Genomic DNA, 26,271 nt, shown 5'->3' on the forward strand with positions numbered 1-26,271 from the left:
TTTTACCCCCAAAGGACGTACTGGTACGTTTCACAAAAGCCATCCCTTTACCCCCATGGACGTACCGGTACGTCCTTGCAAAAAAATGCTATAAAAATTATTTTTTTCATATTTTTGATATTATTTTGAAAAAAATCAGGCATTTTCCAAGAGAATGAGACCAACCTGACCTCTCTATGACAAAAATAAGGCTGTTAGAGCAATTTTAAAAAAATATACTGCAAAATGTGCTGGAAAAAAATAACCCCCTGGGGGTTAAGGGTTAGAAATTTCCAAATAGGCTGGGGGTTAAAGGGTTAACATGTCTGATATGATGTGTATTTCTCTAATATATTTGCAGTCAAGAATCCCATCTAGAATTTGAAGTAAGTTGTACATAGTTAGAAACATTTTTAGTGAAAAGATCTGAATGTCAAGGAGCCATGGTATGACCCATTTACAGTCGTACTCTGAGTTTTGCTTGGATTCAACTTCATGCCCCATAATTTGCAACATGCTCCAATTTTAGTCACATCTCTTTACAATCTATTACTTGAAGATTCAATATCAATGCTAAGAAAAGACCCACTTACTCCTATGTAATCAAGTTTGAAAACAAGTGGTTCGTGATTAACAGGGTCAAAGGCAGAACTTCAAATCATTCCCCCTACACTAGAATCTATACACATGACATGACTGAGTTAGAGGCATGTGCCGTGCCATCACTTTTGAAAGTACAGTAAGCTAAGGCATTGTAAGTATCATAGCAGATAAACAATGATAAACATGCGACTCCTACATTGGTTAAGGCAAGCAGTACAGTTCATGTGAAATTTACAGTTGTGTATAAATCAGGGTATAGATGTAGTGTAAGCCCAAATCTTCTGGAAAATTTTAAGGTTAGAATAGAATCATGTTTTACACTTATCATGGAAGGGAAATAAAGGTAACTGTTTACAGTTAGCATAGGAAGAAGATAAAACTGCCAAACTAGCTTAAACAGAATTTTGTCATGTCATGGATAAATCTATGGCAAAGTGAAACTTTACTTATCAATGAGGAAAATTACCTAATAAAAGAACTCGATACAAAAGTATTTGAAAATCACCAAAAATAAACATAAACCAGAAATATTTAGAGTAACACTAATAGCAAGGCACCAGGCCCCAAATAATTACAATATTACACTATCAATAAAGTTTAGAGATGAAAACATTCTTTTACTAAAAAGATTAGGAACTAAAGAAGATACAAGTTTTCAAGTTACAGGAAGAGCAACACTAAAGTGCTCTAAGGACAAGGTCCTGTATGAAGGAGTGAATGAACAAATGCCTCTGGTTTTTTATCAGTAGCAGTGTGCGTGATGTACGGAAATAAGGCAATATGTGGTTTTCATGAACTAACGTAAGAGAAAGAGTAAAATATATGCTTAATATATTGATTGATATTTGTATTAAATTTTAGCTTTTAACCCTTTTACCCCCAGGCTATTTGGAAATTTCCAACCCTTAACCCCCAGGCGGTTATTTTTTTCCCAGCACATTTTGCAGTATATTTTTTTAAAATTGCTCTAACAGCCTTAATTTTTGTCATAGAGAGGTCATGTTGGTCTCATTCTCTTGGAAAATGCCTGAATTTTCTTAAAAATTATAAAAAATATGAAAAAAAAATTTTTTATAGCATTTTTTTGCAAGGACGTACCGGTACGTCCATGGGGTTAAAGGGATGGGTTTTGTGAAATGTACCAGTACGTCCTTTTGGGGGTAAAAGGGTTAATTATTTGTTCCGACACATGCTACAAGCCCTTTCACTCTTTATAGGAAGTATATTTCCTATAAAGATCTCAAAGTTTGTATCATTGAGAAAATTACAAATTACTTCTAAATTTGTTGTATTTGACATAAAATGCCTTATGTTGATAGATCTTTTTCATTAAGCATTTTGTTGTTGATTATATTTTCGTTTACACTGTATAACAAGAATTATATTTGCCTGATCTAACACTGGTCTTTTAATTCAGGTAATATAATTGGTGATGGACCTCAACTGAGGGATTATGTCATCTCGCTGGGCGTCGTCCAACCCCTCCTTAGCTTCATCACGCCAGAAATACCAATAGGATTTTTAAGGAACGTCACGTGGGTCATCGTGAACCTGTGTCGTAACAAGGAGCCTCCTCCACCTCAGTCGACCATAAAAGAAATCTTGCCCGCACTAAACATACTAATACATCACCAAGATACAGCCGTGAGTACTAAAGGTTTTAGTTGAAATTTATTTGCTATTGTCTATCTATTTACCAAGGCACTTTCCCCCAATTTTGGGGGTTAGCCAACATCAAACAAAGGAACCAAAGGGGACCCTTTCTCTCTCGGGTCCTCCCAGCCTGACGAGTTTGGCGGTATTGCTATTGTATAGTACCATATTATCTAGCCCATATCGGAATTATTGAGTTTTTATAGTTTTTTGTACCCATTTCTGTACCGGGATGTGTCATTGCGGGAGAGATTGTTCTTGGTATGGCATGGTTGAGTTCTTGTTATATTTAAACATTTGAAGACCCAGGTTTATTGCGTGTAACTCTTACCTCATCTTCTGGTGTCTAGGATTTCTAGACAAGACGTGATCTTTCGTCTGTCCTCTTTCATATGTTCAATGAGACATCGTTAATGAATTTAATCGCGTATTTAACCAACATTGAAAGCGCCTTTGAACATATATGATTATTATTGAATAAAATTTAGCCTGACTAATGAACTCAAGTTCTCCCTGGTAGCCCACATCGATTTTATAAATTTAATTGAGGTAATAGAGCAAAGAACTAGTAAGGGAAAACCATCGATAAAATATTTAAGGTGGTAAGAAAATAATTTGTGCTAAATGGATACCACAGAAATACCTTCAGCATTATAAGATTGCATCACTTACGGTTCATTTTAACCATTATTCCCCACTCTGGTGTTGCCTGAGATTATATCTGTGTATGAGGGAAGGGTTTGATGGTGCACTTTTGTAGAATTTTTCATTTTTTTTAGCTGGGTTCAAATCCCTAATTTATCTGTTAAGTTGTACCAAGCACTGTCGGTGTTATTGCTTTTTATTTGTTTTTTTAAGTCACCATTGTAGGTTTGATAACAGGGAAAGTTTATATGATAATTTTTTTTGTTGGTGAGAAAGATTGTTGTATAATATAGAAAATATAAAGCTCCTAGGACGAAGCTATTATCATTCTGAAGTTTTAAATCCTTGATATGCTTTGAAATAATAGTACTGTGAAGTAAATGGAAATGATGCTCTTAATTCTTTATGTTCCAGATATTGGTGGACACAGTGTGGGCGTTAAGTTACTTGACAGATGGTGGGAATGCTAATATTCAATTAGTTATAGACAGTGGAGTTGTTCCAAAGTTGATACCCTTGTTGTCCCATAAGGAAGTCAAGGTAGGTCATTTTGCTTGGTTTTAGATGACAATGTCTTGATTCATTTTATAATTTGTTTGAAATTTAGTGTCTGGTGATGTTTGAGTGTACATAGAGCCATTATTATTATATATACAGAAGGCCTTCAACTTAAACACAAATCTATTTGTTTGAAATTTAGTGTCTGGAAATGTTTGAGTGTACATAGAGCCATTATGTTTATATATACAGAAGGCCTTCAACTTAAACACAAATCTATTTGTTTGAAATTTAGTGTCTGGAAATGTTTGAGTGTACATAGAGCCATTATGTTTATATATACAGAAGGCCTTCAACTTAAACACAAATCCATTTGTTTGAAATTTAGTGTCTGGTAATGTTGTAGTGTACATGGAGCCATTATGATAATATATACAGAAGGCCTTCAACTTAAACACAAGTCCATTTGTTTGAAATTTAGTGTCTGGTAATGTTGTAGTGTACATGGAGCCATTATGATTATATATACAGAAGGCCTTCAACTTAAACACAATCCATTTGTTTGAAATTTAGTGTCTGGTAATGTTCGAGTGTACATGGAGTAGTCATAATTATATATACAGAAGGCCTTCAACTTAGAAACATAAATACATTTGTTTGAAATTTAGTGTCTGGTAATGTTTGGGTGTACATAGCTATTATAATTACATGTACAGAAGTCCCTCAACTTGCAAACATTCGGTAATATAAACACTAATCCATCTGAAATCATAATTCTCAGATATTGTATCAAAAGTTCATATTGATATACATACATACATATACCAAGGCTTTTCCCCCAATTTTGGGGGGTGGCCGACATCAAACAAATGAAACAAAAAAGGGGACGTCTACTCTCTATGTTCCTCCCACCCTGACAAGGGACTCAACCGAGTTCGGCTGGTACTGCTAGGGTGCCACAGCCCACCCTCCCACATTATCCACCACAGATGAAGCTTCATAACGCTGAATCCCCTACTGCTACCTCCGCGGTCATCCAAGGCATCGGAGAAAGCAGCAGGGCCTACCGGAACTGCGTCACAATCGCTCACCATTCATTCCTATTTCTAGCACGCTCTCTTGCCTCTCTCACATCTATCCTCCTATCACCCAGAGCTTCCTTCACTCCATCCATCCACCCAAACCTTGGCCTTCCTCTTGTACTTCTCCCATCAACTCTTGCATTTATCATCTTCTTTAGCAGACAGTCATTTTCCATTCTCTCAACATGGCCAAACCACCTCAACACATATCCTCATATCCTCTCGAACTGCTAACTCATTTCTTACACCCGTTCTTACCCTCACCACTTTGTTCCTAACCCTACTCGAGATACACCAGCCATACTCCTTAGACTCTTCATCTCAAACACATTCAATTTCTGTCTCTCCGTCACTTTCATTCCCCACAACTCCGATTCATACATCACAGTTGGTACAATCACTTTCTCATACAGAACTCTCTTTGCATTCATGCCCAACCCTCTATTTTTTACTACTCCCTTAACTGCCCCCAACACTTTGCATCCTTCATTTACTCCCTGATGTACATCTGCTTCCACTCCACCATTTGCTGCAACAACAGACCCCAAGTACTGTACTTAAACTGATCCACCTCCTCAAGTAACTCTCCATTCAACATGACATTCATCCTCGCACCACCTTCCCTTCCCGTACATCTCATAACCTTACTCTTACCCACATTAACTCTCAACTTCCTTCTCTCACACACCCTTCCAAATTCTGTCACTAATTGACCAAGCTTCTCTTCTGTGTCTGCAACCAGTACAGTATCATCCGCAAACAACTAATTTACCTCCCATTCATGGTCATTCTCATCTACCAGTTTCAATCGCCAAGCACTCGAGTATTCTCCTCTCTCACCACTCCATCAACATACAAGTTAAACTACCATGGTGACATCGCACATCCCTGTCTCAGTCCCACTCTCACCAGAAACCAATCGCTTACTTCATTTCCTATCCTAACACATGCTTTACTACCTTTGTAGAAACTTTTCACTGCTTGCAACAACCTTCCACCAACTCCATATAACCTCATCACATTCCACATTGCTTTCCTATCAACTCTATCATACGCTTTCTCCAGATCCATAAACGCAACATACACCTCCTTACCTTTTGCTAAATATTTCTCGCATATCTGCCTAACTGTAAAAATCTGATTCATACAACCCCTACCTCTTCTAAAACCACCCTGTACTGTACTTCCAAGATTGCATTCTCTGTTTTATCCTTAATCCTATTAATCAGTACTCTACCATACACTTTTCCAACTACACTCAACAAACTATAATAAAACAATATTTAATGCAGTAAGCAAGACAACATTTGCAGTATGAAAAGTTACAATTTTCTGACTTTTGCAGCTGAAAGTCATAGGCATGCGAATTAAGTAAAGCCTACCCTAAGCTAAAATTTAACATAATTTGACTGATAAACAGTTTGACATACAAACAGCTTCTTGAAACCATACCTTACAGTATTAGGTTTGTAAGTTGGGGACTTTTTGTATTATTAATTTGCATCATCAGCTGACATCATTACAAAGATGATTTTTTTCATATTTGGGAATTAATCATCTGGAAACTTCACATTGGATATGTGCCTTGTGTCTGGTCCATTTAAACACCTGTTGGTAGTGTATTCCAACGCTTATAAAGACCGCAAATTTTAGTGACAAAAATGAATGTTACTGTATTTTTGAAAACATGTACAAGAGCCTCACATACAATTCATTTGTTAAAATATTTTATTCCAGCTGTTACCAAGTTGTGGAATGATCTTCCTAATCGGGTAGTTGAATCAGTAGAACTTCAAAAGTTCAAAGTTGGAGCAAATGTTCTTACGTTGACCAGGCTGACATGAGTCTTTTTATAGTATATACGTGACATATCTGTTTTTGACGTTGTTAATAGTTTATATAGGACATATCTGTTTTAACGTTGTTACTGTTTTTAGAATGATTTATTGTTAATTTATTCTCATCATTTGTTAATTTCCTTATTTCCTTTCCTCACTGGGCTATTTTTCCCTATTGGAGCCCTTGGGCTTATAGCATCTTGCTTTTCCAACTAGGGTTGTAGCTCGGCTACTAATAATAATAGTAAATAATAATATAGCAGAGAATGGGGATAATATTTTCCCTATGATATGCAGATTATGAAGGTCATCAATTATACAGTACTCGTACATAATTCATGTTCATGAATAGTTTATTGTTTTGGATAATTTTCTCTGGTGAGAGGCCCTTAAAGGATTGCAAAGACTGGTAGAGTTATGAAACTTCAATTTGGACAATTTAGCGTTTGAAAAGAATTTTGTAATTAATTTTCCAAACCAATTTGTTAAGCATAGGAATTAAATCATTCAAAGTCCTATTTTTATTGGAATATGCTGCATTTTACATGTATTAAGGTTGAAATTTCTTATTTTCTGGGTTGCGGAAGATTGCTAACCCTTTTACCCCCAGGCTATTTGGAAATTTCCAACCCTTAACCCCCAGGGGTTATTTTTTTTAAGCACATTTTGCAATATATTTTTTTAAATTGCTCTAACACCCTTAATTTTCGTCATAGAGAGGTCAGGTTGGTCTCATTCTTTTGAAAAATGCCTGAAATTTCTCATAAAGATATCAAAAATATGCAAAAAAAATGTAAATAGCAGATTTTGCAAGGACGTACCCGTACGTTCATTGGGGTAAAGCGATGAGTTTTGTGAAACGTACCAGTACGTCCATTGGGGGTAAAATGGTTAAGGTTGAATTTTCTTGTTTTTTGTGAGGCACTGAAATCTGGGTTGGGGAAGATTGTTAATTTCACAAACCAGTTACTTTTAAATGGCCAATTAATTAATTTCATCATGAGATACCCTAGTAAAAAAATTTCCCAAAGATATTTTCAATAGGGAAGTACATGCATACTGTATGTGCGAGTTGTCTAGGTTCCCTTGTGTACATTTATATCCTTTATTTGTGTAAGCATATTGGAAATTTCCCTGCTTGGCAATATGCCGGACTGGGGTTCCAGACCCGTTCAAAATTGAAAGATAGCAACCTCACCATCCTTGTGACCTTAGGATGTAGGTTTGGGGGAATCTATAGGTCTTAGCAGTCAGTAACAGCCATTACCTGACCCTCCCTGGTCCTAGCTTGTGTGGAGAGGGAGCTTGTGTGCTGATCATAATGCATATATGGTCAGTCTCTAGGATTTTATAGTGCTTGCCCCTTGTCTCTGTCCCTTTACCCTACCATTCATGAGCGGCCTATAAACCTTTTAAGAGCAGCTTGCTCTGCAAACTGTAGAGCATTTTGAAGGATTACATCTTTTCAAAATTTTTTCCCTTTTCGTCTTTCAATTTTAATGTTATAGTTTAGTTTAATTTTTCTCAAACAAATAGTTGCACATATTACAAAACAAAGTCTTGAACAAATTCTCCTTTGTCAAAGGTTTAATATAAACGAAGAATGAAACCGGATTTCATGGTTTTTTTTGCGCACGTGTATAAACGTCCACTGCAAGCCTGGTAGTCATTGGTCTTGAAAAATTTTGTGTGGAACATTTTGGGAAATACAAAATGGGTATTGTATGCGTTTCTATGATTAAGAAAATTCTGATTTAGGAAGGTTATGATTTTAGTCACTTCTGGTGCTTAATTTTATAACCAAATGTAGACAGCAATATTGTAAAGTTGCTTGTAGATATGAAAAATCTTTGATGCTCATCGCATGCGAAGGAAAGTTTCTTCTCTTGGTGGTTACAGAGTTAAGCCCTAATAGGTGTTTAATGGATAAATAGAGTTCAGTCCGTAACTCTGCTTTTTCTGGAGAAAGTGATTTATGTACGTTCATTTTCCTATTACAGAAATTCCCTACTTACAAATCCATGCGAGAATTAAAAAGATAATATAAAGAATTACTATAATAAAGCTATGTTATATCATTTAATACAGTGAGAAAAATGACATTTGTAATACGTGAGATCAATTTCATATGAATCCTGACTTTTATTGACTTTAGTTGCTGGAAATCAAGCATTGAATTCAGGTTAGGCCTGCACTTGGCCATAATTTAAGAAAATTAGATTTACAAACAGTTTCCTGGAACATATTCATTTTGTAAGTTGAAACCTGTAAAGTCAATTTTGTCTGACCTCCATTGATTTTCAGGATTTGTAAGATTTCAATCTGTTTTTCGAGTCTTTATAGGGATTTAGTTGTTATTCCTTAGAGCTCCATTAATTTTCAGGTTCAAATATATAGGTATTCGGTTGTTATTCCTAAGAGCTCCATTAATTTTCAGGTTCAAATATATAGGGACTCGGTTGTTATTCCTAAGACCTCCATTAATTTTCAGGTTCAAATATATAGGGACTCGGTTGTTATTCCTAAGAGCTCCATTAATTTTCAGGTTCAAATATATAGGGACTCGGTTGTTATTCCTAAGAGCTCCATTAATTTTCAGGTTCAAATATATAGGGACTCGGTTGTTATTCCCGAGACCTCCATTAATTTTCAGGTTCAAATGTATAGGGACTCGGTTTTTATTCCGAAGAGCTCCATTAATTTTCGGGTTCAAATATATAGAGACTCAGTTGTTATTCCTAAGACTGCCATTAATTTTCTGGTTCAAATATATAGGGACTCGGTTGTTATTCCTAAGACCTCCGTTAATTTCCAGGTTCAAACGGCAGCATTAAGAGCAGTGGGGAACATAGTCACCGGCACGGACGACCAAACGCAAGTGGTCCTGAACTGCGGTGCGCTCTTTCACTTTCCGGCCCTCCTGACGCACCAAAAAGAGAAAATTAACAAGGTAAGACTTGCAGAATTTATTTAGCTTCCTTACGCAGGTTTCAGTTTGTTTCTATCGTTATTCATTTGTTGTTTACGCTACGAAATGTTTAAGTAAATTTGTTGACACATTTCAAGTCATTGGTCCTTAACCAAAAGTAATGAGGACTGCAGCGATTATATTATGGCTGGGATCAGTTAACCCTTTTACCCCCAGGCTATTTGGAACTTTCCAACCTTTAACCCCCAGGGGTTATTTTTTTTCAAGCACTTTTTGCAGTATATTTTTTTTTAAATTGCTCTAACAGTCTTAATTTTCATCTTAGAGAAGCCAGGTTAGTCTCATTCTCTTGGAAAATGCCTGAAGTTTCCCCAAAAATTATAAAAAATATGCAGAACAAAATGTAAATAGCAGTTTTTTGCAAAGACGTACCGGTATGTCCATGGGGGTAAAGGGATGAGTTTTGTGAAACATACCAGTACGTCCTTTGGGGGTAAAAGGGTTGATTGGAGATTACTTTTGAACAGGAAACTTTTTTTCATGTTTAAAGCTAGGTCAGGACTAGACATTACTGTATATCCATTGCATTTCAGAAATTTTAACGTCTTATTTTTTCTCTGTAAGAACTTGTCATCAGTACATTCCCTTTTTCATACTCTCGGCATTGTCTCCATATCGATTCCATAAGTACTTTATAAGTCCATCTAAATCGGGTACAACTTTGTGCCTATTAATATTATTTTGATTCCTCTAAAAAGCTTTATTTGTGATATTTTTTTAATATTGAACTCTTTAATATTTTAGCAAAATTGTGTTCATTAACATATTTTGTCTCCATCATTTTAAAGGAAGCCGTATGGTTCTTAAGCAACATAACAGCTGGGAACAAGCAGCAAGTTCAAGCCGTGATTGATGCTGGCCTTATTCCTATGATCATAAGGCAACTCCAGGAAGGGGAGTTCCAGACGCAGAAGGAAGCAGCGTGGGCAATAAGTAATCTCACAATATCTGGAAGCAAACAGCAGGTAAGATGCACTGTCCTTTATTTTGTAACAATAGGTGATTAGTTTGCCACTGCACCAGCCACCCGTTGAGGTACTACCGCTAGAGTTATTTGGTCCTTTGGCTGGCCAGCCAGTACTGCATTGGATCCCTCTCTCTGGCTCATTTTTCCTTTGCCTACACACACGGAATAATCTAGCCTTTTTATTTCCACATTCTCCTCTATCCTCTTACACCTGACAACATAGATTACCAATCAATGCTTCTTTGCACAAGGTGTTAACTACTGCATTGTAATTGTTTAACGGCCACTTTCTACTTGTTAAGGCTAGAAAAAACGCTTTAGTTATGGTAAGCAGCACCTCTCTAGTCTTGGGTAGTGCCATAGCCTCTTACTGTGGTCTTCCAGTGTCTTTGGTTAGAGTTCGCTTGCTGCATGGTAAAATCACACACACGCTATTCTATATCTTTATTTTCTTTTCTCACTGGGCTATTTTCTTTATTTAAGCCCTTGTGCTTATAGCATCCTGCTTTTCTTACTAGGATTGTAGCTTAGCAAGTAATAATAAAAATATGTATCAATCTCATTTTCTTAGTATGAGCCTGTGGCTGCTAATTCTCTTATTTAGAAGAAGTAAAATATATGGGTTATATTTCTGGGATGAAGTTAAACCTTCACAAGACTCAATTTTGATATATGATTTAGTAGGTTTTAATTATTTGATACTTTTTTACTCCCAAGACCTTTCCATTATCAGTTATTCATTTAATCACACATAACTAATTTAAAATCCTAGGAGGGATTCTTGATTGCAAATTCACTTTTGAAAAGAAAATAGCTAGAAGTTCTTGGCTCCTAAGCTGTGATGCTTCATGTATTAAAAGTAGGATTTAGTAGATTGTTTATATAATTTGAAGTAATTTTCGTATTCTTTAAAAACATATATTTTACTAGGAGTGTCTTCTTCTCTCTTCATATTGTATTTTATTGCAGTTGCTATAATGGCAGTAGAAGGAATCCTATATTATCCCTTTTACCCCCTGGCTATTTGGAACTTTCCAACCCTTAACCCCCAAGCGTTTTTTTTTTTTTATCAAGCACATTTTGCAATATATATTTTTTAAATTGCTCTAACAGCCTTAATTTTCGTCATAGAGAGGTCAGGTTGGTCTCATCCTTTTGGAAAATGCCCGAAGTTTCTCATAAAGTTATCAAAAATATGCAAAAAAAAAAATGTAAATAGATGTTTTTTGTGAGGACGTACCAGTACGTCTATGGAGGTAAAGGGATGAGTTTTGTGAAACGTACCAGTACAGTACGTCCATTGGGGGTAAAGGGATGAGTTTTGTGAAACGTACCAGTACGTCCATGGGGGTAAACGGATGAGTTTTGTGAAACGTACCAGTACGTCCATGGGGGTAAAGGGATGAGTTTCGTGAAACGTACCAGTACGTCCATGGGGGGTAAAAGGGTTAAGCACAGTTTATTGACTTGAGAGGAAGATCTAACACTTCTTTCTTTTAGTTGACGACTCCATGTTTTCCTGCACCACTACTGGCAGTTATTACAGCATTAGTGTTATCGAGATCATATTTTTTGGCTAACTTAATTGGCTCTTAGTGAAGTTTATATTTTATTTTGTAGGTAGCATTTTGAATAGTTTTAAAATGATGGCAATTTTGCTTCTATTTCTTTAATTGCCTTTCACTGCCAATTGGATATTAGAGAGTAAAAAGTTTCATTCCTTTTAGTTACTATAAATATTATGTACAGTATGTACTATATAGGGCAGTGTTTCCCAACCTTTTTTAAATGATTACCCCAAAATTTTATTTCCAACTAATCAATTACCCCATTGAACATATACCCGGTAACATCGGATGTTTTTTTGCAGCCACCTGATGAACTGTATGGATCATGTAGCCCGCTATTGGCTGCTTATAGTCGAGGATCCAAAACAAATGCAAACTTTTACATTTTAATGGATATCAAAATGAACCAGCAATGTTAAAATTATTGAGTTTTCCTATAAAATAATTACTGCAGATTTTGTGTATGAATTATGGCAATAATTATGAGAATGTGAATAACTCTATTTCAGAACATCTTGATTACCCCAAAAATATGGGTCCATTACCCCACTGGGGTAATTTACCCCAGGGTTGGGAAACACTGGTATAGGGACTGACTGGAATATAACATAGGGAAAGAATGAATCTCTTAATCGGAAAATGTCAAAATGATTTAACATATCCTTCTTTTCAGGTATCGTATCTAGTTAGCGAAGGTGTTATTCAACCATTTTGTAACTTGTTGACATGCAAGGACACGCAAGTAATTCAGGTGGTGCTAGACGGTATATCTAATATACTGAATCGAGCGGGAGACGATGTCGAAATGGTGGCAAATATGATTGAAGAATGTGGAGGTAAGACTGAGATTCTTCTTGTTTCCCGTCGTTATCCCTACATTAAAGGGTTGATTGCCTGTTGCGCCCTCTCCAATGCCTTCTATGAAAGGCATCCTCTTCCACCAAATCTCTTCTCTCCATATCATCCATCATCTTATCTTGCCATTTAATCATTTGCCTCCTCCTAACAGGTTCCTCCCATGCCCTCTTCACCTTCTCTATTATCCTTCCTTAACACATGCCCACACCAGTTCAGTCGTCACTATCTTATCACCTGTAATCTTCATTATGCCTGCCCTTTTTATTTCATCATTTTACAGTCTTTCAAGCAGTGATACTCCCTCAGTATTTTTATCTTCTTAGCTCTGAAATTACTAACTGCCCCAAATAAATAAATTTTTGATCAGATAAAACTTTTCAGTTGTAATTTTTAGGCGTGAAATGAGATCTCACCATTCTCTTCTGCACTCTATATGTAACTTAACTCCCATTCTGGGTTGTTCTTACAGGCCCTTGTCCCTCCACTTGCATAGTCACTGTTATGCTGACTACCTGTTCATCATCATCTCTCCTCTAATGTTCAGACCACCTCAATCTTGTAGATATAACATCTCCACTAATTCCTTGTTTAATTCCCCCCATACTTCACCAATAAACCTTAATATACTAAACTCAAACCTTGTAAAAATTTCTATCATTTACTTTGCCATTCCTCATGTTTGCGCTGCACTAACTTGTATAGCCTCCTGTTAGGGAGTACTGCAGTGCTGTGTATGTACCTAACATGATCCATCCTATGCATTACTCGAGTCTTGACAGTAACCCTGCGACCCGTAGTCTTCTAATGTACATCCGTTCCCTCTACTTTAATTCCATCTTGGTTCATTTAAAATTGCCCTAACTTAGGAGGGACACTGGCCATAGCATTGGCAGTCCGCCAGATGTTTAACTCTTAGCTCATAGTGATGTTGCAGAGTTTTACCTAGTTGTACCTCTGCACTGAATGTCATCAACTCTTACTGCTCATCTGCTTTACAAAACATATCCTTAACTATTTCTGTACAAATATTTATTGTTCATTGCTTTAAAAATCATATTCTTAACTATTACTGTACAAATATTTATTGTTCATTGCTTTACAAATAATATTCTTAACTATTACTGTACAAATATTTATTGTTCATTGCTTTACAAATCATATTCTTAACTATTACTGTACAAATATTTATTGTTCATTGCTTTACAAATCATATTCTTAACTATTACTGTACAAATATTTATTGTTCATTGCTTTACAAATCATATTCTTAACTATTACTGTACAAATATTTATTGTTCATTGCTTTACAAATCATATTCTTAACTATTACTGTACAAATATTTATTGTTCATTGCTTTACAAATAATATTCTTAACTATTACTGTACAAATATTTATTGTTCATTACTTTACAAATAATATTCTTAACTATTACTATACAAATATTTATTGTTCATTGCTTTATATTAGATCTTGGGATGCAGTGTCAGTTATTTGCTTTAATAATTAAGTACGTTCCCTTTATGCCGGATTATTTTCCTTCAGCAATAAGTTCACTGTTTTCGTATATTTCCAGGTCTCGACAAGATAGAGTTTCTGCAGAATCACGAAAACGTTGAAATATACAAGTTAGCGTACAGCATAATTGAAAGATACTTCTCGGAGGATGTAAGTAGACTTTCTGTGTCGCTAGACTTTTTTTCATTACTCTATTGGTAAAAATAATACTTTTATTAGTGCTTGAATCATACTAGTTTTTCAACATCATGTAATGAAGGAGAGAAATAATTAGTCTTTCTAAATTAGTTATCCTGTTCTTTTTTTTATAGAATTCAGAAGTATGTTTTTCACAATTTGTTTTCTTTCTCAGTACCATTCAGGAATGCCATTTTCAGTATTGATATTATAATTATTATTACTAGCTAAGCTACAACCCTAGTTGAAAAAACAGGTTGCTATAAGCCCAAGGGCTCCAACGGGGAAAAATAGCCCAGTGAAGAAAAGAAACAGGGAAGTAAGTAAACTGCAAGAGAAGTAATAAATAATTAAAATTAAATATTTTAAGAACAGTAACAACATCGAAATAGATCTTTCGTATATAAACTATAAAAACTTTAAAAAATAAGAAGAAGAGAAATAAAAGAGAATAGTGTGCCGAGTGTACCCTCAAGCAAATGTAAGCCTTATGCAGCACCCAGAATCTTCAAAGCATTGCTTAGATTCTCCGCATTATCCCCTCTAACTTCCATGCATTGCCCTTGTTTCTGCTTTTCGAATATTTCAGTCTTCCTACAACTGAGGAAAGGTCCTTTAGACCCGTCATATGGCAGAATGAAAATTTGATTGTCATTTTAAATGTGTTATTATTACGGACAATGCTCATACTTACATATACCAAGGCACTTCCCCCAATTTTAGGGGGTAGCCAACATCAAACAAATGAAACAAAAAAGGGGACGTCTCCTCTCTCTGTTCCTCCCAGCCTGACAAGGGACTCACCTGAGTTCGGCTGGTACTGCTAGGGTGGCACAGCCCACCCTCCCACTTTATCCACCACAGATGAAGCTTCATAATGCTGAATCCACATGCACATTCCAACAGATAATCTTTTTCAAGCTGTATGTACAGGCTTGAGTTCCGTTTTTACCTCTGCCAACGAAGTTGGAATGAGGTTATGTTTTACCCTGTGTTTGTTTGTGTGTGTGCTTATATTTCTTTTTGAACAGCTTCCTGACCTCAATTTTAATTGTAGAGTAATGAAACTTGCAGGGATTAACTGTTATGTAAAAAGCTGGAAATTATTAAATTTTGGAAGTTTAAGGTCAAACATCAAGGTCCCGGTCAAGCAATATTCCAATTCACGTAATCAGCCATAAGTTAGGACATCGTTGTTAGAGAGACTTCAAACTTGGTTCATATTTGAGTGTATGGAAATCCACTCCAATTTATACATGTCAAGGTTGAGACATAAGCTGCCGTGGCGCAGGTCTGCGCTCTACTGAGGGCCCCTCTAGTTGAACTGTGTGTTACCTTTGCGTAATTGTTACGAATAGGTATCCTCTATGTTTTTTACATTATTATTGAGCTTGTATCCCTTTGGGAACTTACTTGTGTCTATCTCTTCGTTCTATTGCTTTAATGAAGTTATGCAGCTTTTAGCAAGGTTCTCTTAGTTTCAAGCAGTAACGTGATTCCTACCCAGTAGCTACTTTTTAAAGTTTCATGTGACCCATTTTCTACCATCCCAACACCACAAGTAATCAAACTTCTGACTTATAACGATTAAATTATATATTTTACAGGGTTATTTAACGCTTAAGCCGAGCTTTCCGTCTATTACTCTATTTCCGATTATCTCTGTACTTCACACAATCTGTTTATATGAAAATATAAGTAAAGAACTGTACTTGATAATGATTGAGATTTTGTTTAAAGGGTTTTATCACTTAAAATTTTTGTACATTGTAAAATATTTCAAATATGAATGTAGAAGTTAATAAGTTGTAATTGACAGACACGAGGTTAAATTTCATCATTGTTCCCCATGTTTAAGCAATTTCATTTGAATTATGGCAAGTGCCCTCTTATATAGGACAGTAAATTCTAACAATATTTACAAAAGAGAAATGGATATGGGCAGGACATATAATGAGAGTGACAGGTAATAGATGGGCAATAAGAATAACAAAATGGATCCATAGAGATTGCAAAAGAAGAAGGGGAAAGAAGAGAAGGCAAAGGATTGACGAACTTAGGTTTACGGGCGTGGACTGTCATAGAAAGACCATGTACAGACGCAAGTGGAAGGACATGTCTTGAGTCCTTTGTTCTGCAGTGGGCTAGCAATGGCTGATGAAGACGAGTGTTGAAAGTGTAAAATTGTACTCTTCTATATTGTTCTATTACAATTAGTAAAGTGTTCGTAAATACCTCACCACATTTGAACTACATAACCTCTTTCTCCCACAGGATGCAGAAGATCCCAACCTGGTTCCGGAGGCCACAGAGACGGAGTACGCTTTTGACAATAACAGTACTAGTGAGGGAGGTTTTCGTTTCTAGTGACTCTTGGTATTTAGGCATATTATTATTATGTGATTGAATCAATAAGTGATTATGCATTGGGTATTACAACAATGTGATCTACTGCTTAAGAGGGGTACATTGTTTTTGTTTGGGAAGCCCTGTCACATAATAACTCATTTATTCACAATGGTTTAAAGTTGTTATCAATATTTGACTGTTGATAAAATGTTTTTTAAGTCCTTGTCTTTTTAAAAAAAAGAATAACTGAAGTGTTGATCCATTGAGTTTTTACATGAAGGCATTGGAAGGACAAAAAAAAAAAGGAATCACACATCATAGGAGAGGATGTGAAACCAAGTTATGTATTCAACAGGACTGCTTCGCTCGAGAAAATTCGTGAGGAATTTTCTTCCGTTTGTCGTGAAGCAAGTGTTACTGCATTTAACAGTGGCATCGGCGAACTTTTAAATGGTGAAATTTTTGAAGATCAAAAAATGCTGGTTAAACGTGGGCCCTTCCCGTCTGATTGGAGGACCTCCGCCAACGATCAAAAAGCTCGGTACAACTGTTAACGTAGCATGGAACAGAGGGCCTTTCATTACCGTTTCCATAGAGGGTATACTAACATATTCTGAGATCGACTGTGCTTAACAGCAGTTCTAACAGAGGCAGTCCAGTATGGTCAGATTGTGTTGACTTACATGATGTTGGTTGGGTATTGTTGAACTGAAGTGGAGGTATGTTTAACACGCTGTTGACGTTGAAACGAAGCAGGCGAAATCTCTCACTGTCGTAAAAACAAGAAATAATTCCACGAAAGACCACCAGAAGCACAGTATTGATGGTCTAGTCGAACTTTTATCTTAATAGATCGGTGGTAGCTATGAAGACTGGAGGCTAGTTGGGTGCAAGTGCTTTTTAGAAGGTTTTTGTGTCGCTTGACAATAAACCTCACAAGAAAGAGAAGTTCTTGTGAATTCCAGCTTAGATTTATTTGTATTTTTTTTTTTTCAAATATGTTGGACATGTTGCAGTTTCCCGTTTATGCTCATTAACACTAGGTAAGAGTGTTTTACAGTTTTAATTTTTTATTTTCTCAAAATTTATATGGGATTTCTTCCATTATTGTAAATGCTGTCTTTAGGCAAGATGTGTTAGTTTACACAGATAGGCTGTGTACACACATGATTTTTCTTGGGGACACATGTTTGGTGTTTTTTCAATTTATGAAAATTAAACCGGATTTGTCTGTCAACTCGATTATAGCATTGGAAGTTACGTCCTTCCTCGTTTGAATTTCAAGGAGTTGCCGCAGGAGTTGATTTGTGTACGAGATGGAGAAATCCGTATTTAATATCTTTGGTTTGTTCATTGTTGGTATTCATTAGATTTCCAATATGTCACTTCCACGAAAATCATTATTATGATTGATGTTATTGTTAATATAGATTAGTTTTAATTTCTTATGAAATTAGTAATTTTGATATTTTTTATTATTTTTTTTATTCACTTACCAACTGGAAGGGCAAAGTATATCAATTCTGAGATAATAGTGGCACAAAATTTAGCACATTGCTCGAAACACTAGTACGAAACTTCTACTTTCTCCTGAGTTATTTTGCTTCATATTTTTTTTGTATAGATAGTGTATATTCCATCATCTAATATATATATCAGTTTAAATAGTACTTTCAATGTTATTTTTAAATAGAAGTTGCACTATGTTTTGAAGCATCTTTGTGTTCACTGCAACGTGTCCTTTTTTTGCCGAGCTAAAGCACAGCTGAGGAAAAAATGGTATTTGCTAAGTTTTTCATTTAACTTTTCCTTTCCCTCTGTATTTTTATCAATTCAGCTGTTCTTTACGTATATTATTAGTACGATTTACGATAACGTCTCTTTTTGGAATATGTTTTCTTCCATTTCTTCGACTGTCCCGCACAGTTGTACGTATGTTGTAAGTAGGAGAAAGGCGTCTGACACAGCAGACTAATTTATTAGGGCTAATTTTAGGTTTCAAAATAGTTGCAATACAAATTAATTGGGAATTGTGAAATCTCCTCAGGAAATACTTTATTTATATGATCGTTGTATATGTATATGTAGTCCATTATTCTCGACAAAAGACAGCCTTCTCCTACGTACTGCGTTAATTCTATTATATATACTATATATATATACATATATATGTTCCTTGGTAACACTGGGCACTTCTGGCATAAGAGAAATGCTATTCATAATGATGCTAGGAATTGATTGCGAATTGAGAACAATTTTTGTTATGTGGCATTTAATCATGGCCGATTTTTAAAGGTAATTTCTTTCGTTACTTACTAATCTTGACATTTTTTTCCCCCTTGGGAATAATGGTCGCAGTAACATGGGTAGGACTTCGCTGTCGCGTACGAGTTACGATGGCCATAGCTCGTACTTTTATGATAGTTTCTTCTTTCATTTGTCCTCACTATGATTAGAATTCTCTTTTCATTTCAAGGGCTGCCGGTCAGCTTTGAAAGGAGTTGAGTGCTTTGGTCATCCTTGGATAAGGAATGATGTATTGGTGTTATACTGTAAATCTTAAACTGTTCTACAAACTGCCTTATGAAAAACTCCTGTCATACTGTCATTGCAGATCGCTTACTATTTAGTCACGTTTTGTTGGTTAGCGTATATCGGTGGTCTGATAATTTACGTGCTTTGCTTCTCGTTCCCCGGTTTAGTGCTTAGGCGTACGATCGGGTAACTGGCGTCCTTATTTGCTTAAATATTAATCTCTAGTACTTTGCCTTTTCAAGATTCCAGGGTTAGCAGGCCTGTGTTGCATTCCTTGTCAAGTCTGTTCTGTTGCTCTTCTCTGAGGTTTTTCGTACCAGAAGAGGAATTGAAAGCTCATCTTGAACGGGTCTCTCCATTCATGCATTATCCTCTGAACTATACTGTTAGAGTTGGAAGCTATCATTTTCATGTATTCACTTGTAAATCATTCAGGTAGAAAGTTGTCATATTAGTTAGACTGGAGAGAGTCTGTGTTCATGCCCTCTTTTGAGAAGTAATCTCACCGATGGTCAACAGCACAACTGTTGGCACCAAATCTCACACTGTGATACCAGCCTTGGACTCCGTTCAAAAGGTTTTACCCCGTCGGATTGTTACTGTACATAGCGTGCGGATGACGAGCTAAAAAGAGTTTCCAGGAACTTTGCGTCGGACGCACCAATCGTGCTTCTCCATTCCAATTCCCAATTCTGAGTCTCGCTTTTAAGCTTTGTCGAAATTTTTGGCCGTGTGAAATACATCGCTGGTATCGTTGCATTCATTAGTCGTAAGCTGAAAAGAAATCACAGTTGTTCTCCATTTTTGCTGTATCTTAAGAGAGTTCTTCACTTTGTTTTGATTTTCCAAAGTGAAGAACCATTTTCTTCTATTGACGGAAGTGCCATTGTTTGTCCTTGGGTTCTCTCCTACCCTCCTCTCCTGCCTTGAGCCAAGAAAAGGTTGGAAATGCTCATATCGCACCCCATGGCTGTGTCTTATATTAATATATATATGATGAAGCTTGTATTGCTAAAAAAAAATGTCATAGTTATGAATGTTTATGAAGCTATTTACCCTAATTCTTAATTTTAGGTTGTAAAAGCATGCTAAATATATTTCAGGGCTTTCCAGCGTCTCAACCTTTTCTTTGTGTTAGAAATATTTTTTATCAAGAGGTATTACCAAATGTCTAAATTGTAGGGTAAAACATTTTGTATAAATACACTCATGTCCAAAGACCACAGATAATGAAGATGAAAAACAAAAAAAATATGCTGTTCAATCAGTGGTGGCTCAAGTATTCCAGTGGTACATTGTCGCTGAGTGGCAGTACCTCTTTTGTGTTTTAAATGTGTCCTAGAATGATTCATAGTAAGGGTATCAAGACTCAGATCTCAAAAGAAAGCAGAAAAAATAAGATAATTTGATTTTTTTATATATATCTATGTACTGTATAGATATAAGGTTTGTTAACGTGATTTCAGTTTCTCGTACAGTGTTGGGGAAGATCGTAGACAGATCTCCGCACGCACTGTACGTTCTCATAAAACCATGAATTGATAGCGAAGCGACGTTGAGATTTGATGCTACGACGCCCCTCGTCAGCCTTACGTGAAGATTCTCATACGCTGTTTAATAAAAAAAAAAAACCTTGGAATATCACCATGGAATTTGCTAGTTGTAAGTAAAGTCAAAATTGGCTACCTTAGGAAGGAAATTAACTTTGCTATTAAGGATTGGCATTGTATCAATTATTTTAGGACATGAAAGCCTTAGTGTCGGTAAGATATTTGGTGTTCAAGGTAAGTTCTGGGAAAGCAGTAGTGTTTGAAAAGGCTGCGAAGAAGAAGAATTGTGGTCGGATGTGCTCTGCATTTTTCTGCGCCATCATTCGAGAAATTTTCTAGTTTGTTATACTCTTTGATAATGGTTACCATTTATTGCCTTATATTAAGAACACCATTGAACTTTAGGTTTTTATTTAATATGGCCTATAAGGGACTTAGCAGGTGCAATAAGCCAAGTGTCGAGTTAGTGAATCGCTTGATGAGAAAGGATGAGTTTAGAAGATTTTCTAGTAACGATCAGTCGAATAAACTTTCACCTGGCCTTCCAATTACAGTAATGTAGTTTTCTGTATTCGCTGTTAAGGTGAGGTCGGAGGTGGCTGGTTGAAGAGATGTCGACGAGTAATAGTCTGCATTGATAACTTTGGCAAAAACATACGTTGCCATATTTCCGACATTTTGGTCAGAACATAAAGAGAAACTTGTCATTTGATGATTATAATGAATACAATTACTTTAGGTATAAATCATTGATGATATAAAAACTGTTTTTAATTGTTATAGCTTTATATCATTATTCAGTCGTAATGTTAAGAAGCGTGGAAAAGTTATATAAGTAGCTGATTAAGCACTTGTATTTTAGAATAACTTACTGCATTTTGGGATTTAAATAGATAAAAGTGGCATAGCTTCAGTCACGGTTGTCTTTAGTGTCTTGTTGGATTCTTGCACCTGCTGCCCTTCGAAGAAGATATAATGATATGGCCGTCACGAGAACACTATTCATTGATGAAATGGATACAATAAAAGATATCGTAACTTCAATCACACAACTTAATGAAATTCTAACCCAAAATTTCACTTTTCGAGCTTCCCGGTTTTTATTTGGTGAGAAATAGATGAGGAATAGTTTTAAATAAAAAGAAACTTGCACTTAAGAATAAATACCCAATTTGCTTTAGATTGTAATTCATCTTAAAGTTTTTAATCATAGCTATTTGGTCACCGCCTTTGTAATGAGCTACTAATTATAGATTTAAAGATCTAGGTGGCACAGGTATTATCTCAATGCAAAATAGAATGAATGGAAATGAATATTGAGTATTTAAATGTATGTAAATAGATTATGCATTTTAATTTTTTTAGACTAATCTCCATAGTTTACCATACTAAACTTGGAGATTTTTATTTACGATTTGAAATCCCGGTGATACAGACCCACAACCATTTTGGCAAGTGTATTTGGAAATGAACGAGATTAATGTAATGACTGCGATGTTTGGCTGGTCCAAAATTTCTCGAGATGTTACATTTCCGGAGGATTTGCCAGTGTGAATGATACTGTGACTTTGCTTGACGTATAAGCAGTGTTGCCACTATACTCAATTTGTTTTAACGAGGCAGAGTTGCACCGACTCGCAGGGGTGCCCTTTTAGCTCGGAAAAGTATCAGGAAACTTTTCAGAGCTAAAAGGGCACCGCTGCTAGTCTGTGCAAATCTGCCTCACTAAAAAAATTGACTATAGTTCTGCATATGAATTCCACCTTGTAAGGATATTGGCCTTTAAACGCAGTAGTACCGAAAATTATCAAAACATCCGGCAAATTAACCAAATGTACCCACAATTTCTATACCTTTATTTTAGTTTAAAATACAATACAGATCAACAGATATAAAAGCATAGGCTTCATATATATATAAAACAGATTCATATACCAAAAGAATAGTTTTTCAACCTTGATAAACATGCGGAAATATTTTCCACTCCAGACAGAAACAGAAATTGGAAATTGAAACGGAGATCTCTCTGTAGACCTTTTATTCCGTCATTACCCCCACAATTCCGCCATTTGGCAACACTGCATATAAATAGCTTATGTATGAATGATTTTTGTAACGAATCATAAAGGTGCTTCTGTTTAGGTGATTCACAAGAGTGTGGAAGTCATTGCGTACCATCTGGAACGAGTTGTGTCGTACCACAGAGAGCTAGGACTTTGTTTTGCTATCATGAGGTAATTAATTATTATACTGTATAGATATTCCTAATGAAGATATTTTTGTGCAAGTTTGAGTACAGTACTGTACCGCGAGAAAAATTGCGTACTAAAAGCTCTCGAATGAGAAGGGTAAATGTTGTGACTGAGAGGACCTAGTAATTTTAAAATTGTCAAAAAGAAAATGATTGCATGCAAGAGATTTAAAAAAGATCTATGGATTTATAAGTGCCCGAAAAAGAAATTTAGTTAAGATTATGAATTATTTTATGGGAGCTTTTGAAATTTAAAAATACACGGTGAGTCGGTCGAATTTCTTACGATACAAAACAGTTTTTCATTAGTTTCATATTTATTATCACAACTCTTGGTGTTACGTCTGTGCATTAAATAGGTAACCATTATTAATCTGATTAGTGCAATAATACTTAAAATGTAATATATGGGTAGATTGGTTTTAAGGGTATATAAAAAAAAAAAAAGCGGCCACTAAGCCTAATGTCTCTCCCAGGAACTTGCTTCTCTCCCCCGAGTATCTCGCTGTACGCTCACACATACACACATTTGTGGGGATGTCTTTATAAGGGTTTTGCAAGAACATTAGACTTAAAAAATAATGATATTTTGCAGTCACGTGTCCAAGGGTGAAGTTGCCACCTGTTTTTTTCTCTTTCTTGGTGCTTCAGGATTTCAGGCTAAGCTCGGTATTTAACCTCACTGGGGAAGTACAACAAAATGATATACATATATAAATAATATATATATATTTACTGGGATAGGGTATTGTACACAATCCAGTGGATTTATAGTCTATCACAAAGGACTATAATGACTACTTTGACTCCAAGCTGTGATTCAATAAGCATATAATGAGCTTTACCTGCCTTGTTTAGCCTGTTCATGTGCCTCAGATAAAGTATATGTATAATGATAAAACTTGTGTTCTTGTAGGCCATCGCATTACATATTCGAGTGGAGGCTGTCGAAGATAATAATAGTAGCGTATTTGGAAGCAGTCCACACTAGGGTTGTAATGCTAAAGCTGAGTATGTGGTCTCTCTCCCTACAATGGGCAGATTCTTTACAACCGAAGACGGCGGCGTGTAGGAAATTTTTTATCTGTTGTCTTCAAGAGATAGGAAATGGTAACTTTCCATTTATTTTAGATACCAATGGTTATACTTGGGGTAGACTGCGTTCAAAAAGAAAATGTGTAAAATAATAAAAAAAATCTCCCCGCCTTTGTTATAGCGAGAGACCATGTAAGTCAAGACTCCCCCACACTGGGCCGATTTTCGGCCGCGATACTAGAGAATTAGATGGGACATGACCAGTGCATCAGCTGACAGACTTACAAAACTGCTTTTTTATGTTTGACGAAAAAAAAAAATGTGTTTATTGACTACTTTTATAGAAATATTTTTTGTGGATCTGTAAAATAGTTTAAGAATTTTTCAGAATGTGATTCAGTATTTTTTTAAGAATAGGAAGAACTACAGTATAGGTCATTTAAAATGTTTTATATTTTATATTATTCCCGGTATCCTTGGTGTTTAAGGGATCTAATGCACGAGAAGGGATGTGTTTTTTTAATTTTTATTTGAATCTTATCTCTTATGCATTAGATAGAAATCAGCTGATTCGCCAAAGACATGTCACACGTGATTCTGTTAAAAAAAAAAAAACTAAAAAGTTCTCTGAGAGTAAGTAAATGGATGGTAATTGTGATGTCAATAAAGAGAAAGTTAAACCATATATCTCAGAGGGCTTCCAGCAGTGCGGAATATCATCGTTTGCTCCCTACTTCTCTCCTTAGGGTGAATGTATTATATGAGCATACATTGGCGTATTATCAGCCAGTTAAATGAAGGAGATGAATTTTATGATGTGTTTGCTTTTCCTTTTTTCGACGACTGTAAATCCGTATCAAAATTTAATCCAATGTAGGTAAAGAGAGATAGAGAGAAAGCTTCTCTCTTTACGGGCTGGCCAGTACAAGAGCCTGTCTTTCTTTTTTCGACAACTGAAAATCCATATCAAAATTTGATCCAATGTAGGTTGAGAGAGATAGAAAGAAAGCTTCTCTCTTTATGGGCTGGCCTGTGCATATCAAAATTTTATCCAATGTAGGTTGAGAGAGATAGAGAGAAAACTTCTCTCTTTACGGGCTGCCCAGTGCATATCAGAATTTGATCCAATGTAGGTAGAGAGAGATAGAGAGGAAACTTCTCTCTTTACGGGCTGACCAGTGCAAGAGCCCGTGTCTTTCTATAGGCAAGGCGTTCTTGAAGGAACGAATGTAAGTAGTGCTTTACTAGATGTGAACCATTTCAGTTTACAGTACAAAAGGGCCTCAACTTACAAACTCAATAGATTCCCAAGAACCTGTTTATAAGTTTAATTTTATTAAATTTTGGCATTAGGGTAGGCCTAACGCGAGTCCCATTCCTGTGATTTCCAGCTACAAAATTCAACAAATAGTCCCGATATGGAATAAATATAAAGTTACTGTATTGGAGAAGTTATTTTGCTTACTGTATTAAATGATGTAATGGTTTAATACAGTATTTCTGTATCTTATAGTATACAAACTTTTGATACAGGATCGATTTCAGTTGAATTTGTTTTTATCCGAATTGTTTCAAGTTGAGGACCTGTGTACTTTATGCATTAAAAGGTAAGAGACTCCTTAGCAGTTGTAATACAAAAGGAGTAGTACATGAATATTACAGGACATATGAAATAATTCTAGAAAGAATTTGGAACTTCTTGCATGATACTGAAAAGTAATACGAAGTGTTGGGTGTATTAAAGTTTTCAGTCTATCTCAAAAAGGATTTTAGATTAAAAAATCCAAGTAAAGTGTGCTTAACTGAAGCCTACAGTGTAAGTGCTGCTTTTCAAATACATTTTAAAATTATATGCTGTATACAGTAAATATGTATGGAGAGAGAATAAGTAATAGTATGCCGAAAATTTAATGAACACTGCACAGTGCTAATTTAGCATGGAAATGTAAGTTTAACAAAGAGGATATTTGTTAACAAGTCCCAAAATATATGAAGTTATTCATACTGAATTTAGATACTCAGCACAGTTGAATATAAAATGGTGAATACATTTGAATGATAGCAGTCATAGATGATTGAATAAATATTTCATTTAAAACAAAGACTTCACAGGAAAAAGTTTACTGTTTTAAGTGGACCCTTTCATTTCCCAGGTTTTTTTCCTTGTACTCTAGCAG

At 35.7% G+C, this 26,271-nt stretch overlaps 1 protein-coding gene across 2 annotated transcripts in view; it reads left to right on the plus strand.

Annotated features, from left to right (window-relative positions):
• Window positions 1-24,907, plus strand: part of Kap-alpha3 (karyopherin alpha3) — a 53,287-nt gene extending 28,380 nt beyond the window's left edge. For both annotated transcript variants that reach the window (XM_068347303.1, XM_068347302.1), the window contains exons 5-11: window positions 2,000-2,226; window positions 3,295-3,420; window positions 9,114-9,248; window positions 10,076-10,252; window positions 12,496-12,658; window positions 14,256-14,347; window positions 16,649-24,907. In XM_068347303.1, the coding sequence (XP_068203404.1) occupies window positions 2,000-2,226; window positions 3,295-3,420; window positions 9,114-9,248; window positions 10,076-10,252; window positions 12,496-12,658; window positions 14,256-14,347; window positions 16,649-16,741 (1,013 nt within the window). In that variant the 3' untranslated portion in view covers window positions 16,742-24,907. The remainder of the gene's footprint in view (window positions 1-1,999; window positions 2,227-3,294; window positions 3,421-9,113; window positions 9,249-10,075; window positions 10,253-12,495; window positions 12,659-14,255; window positions 14,348-16,648) is intronic.
• The last annotated feature ends 1,364 nt before the right edge of the window (window positions 24,908-26,271 follow it).

This window comes from Palaemon carinicauda, chromosome 23 (assembly GCF_036898095.1).
Source record: "Palaemon carinicauda isolate YSFRI2023 chromosome 23, ASM3689809v2, whole genome shotgun sequence".
Taxonomy (NCBI): Eukaryota; Metazoa; Arthropoda; class Malacostraca; order Decapoda; family Palaemonidae; genus Palaemon; species Palaemon carinicauda.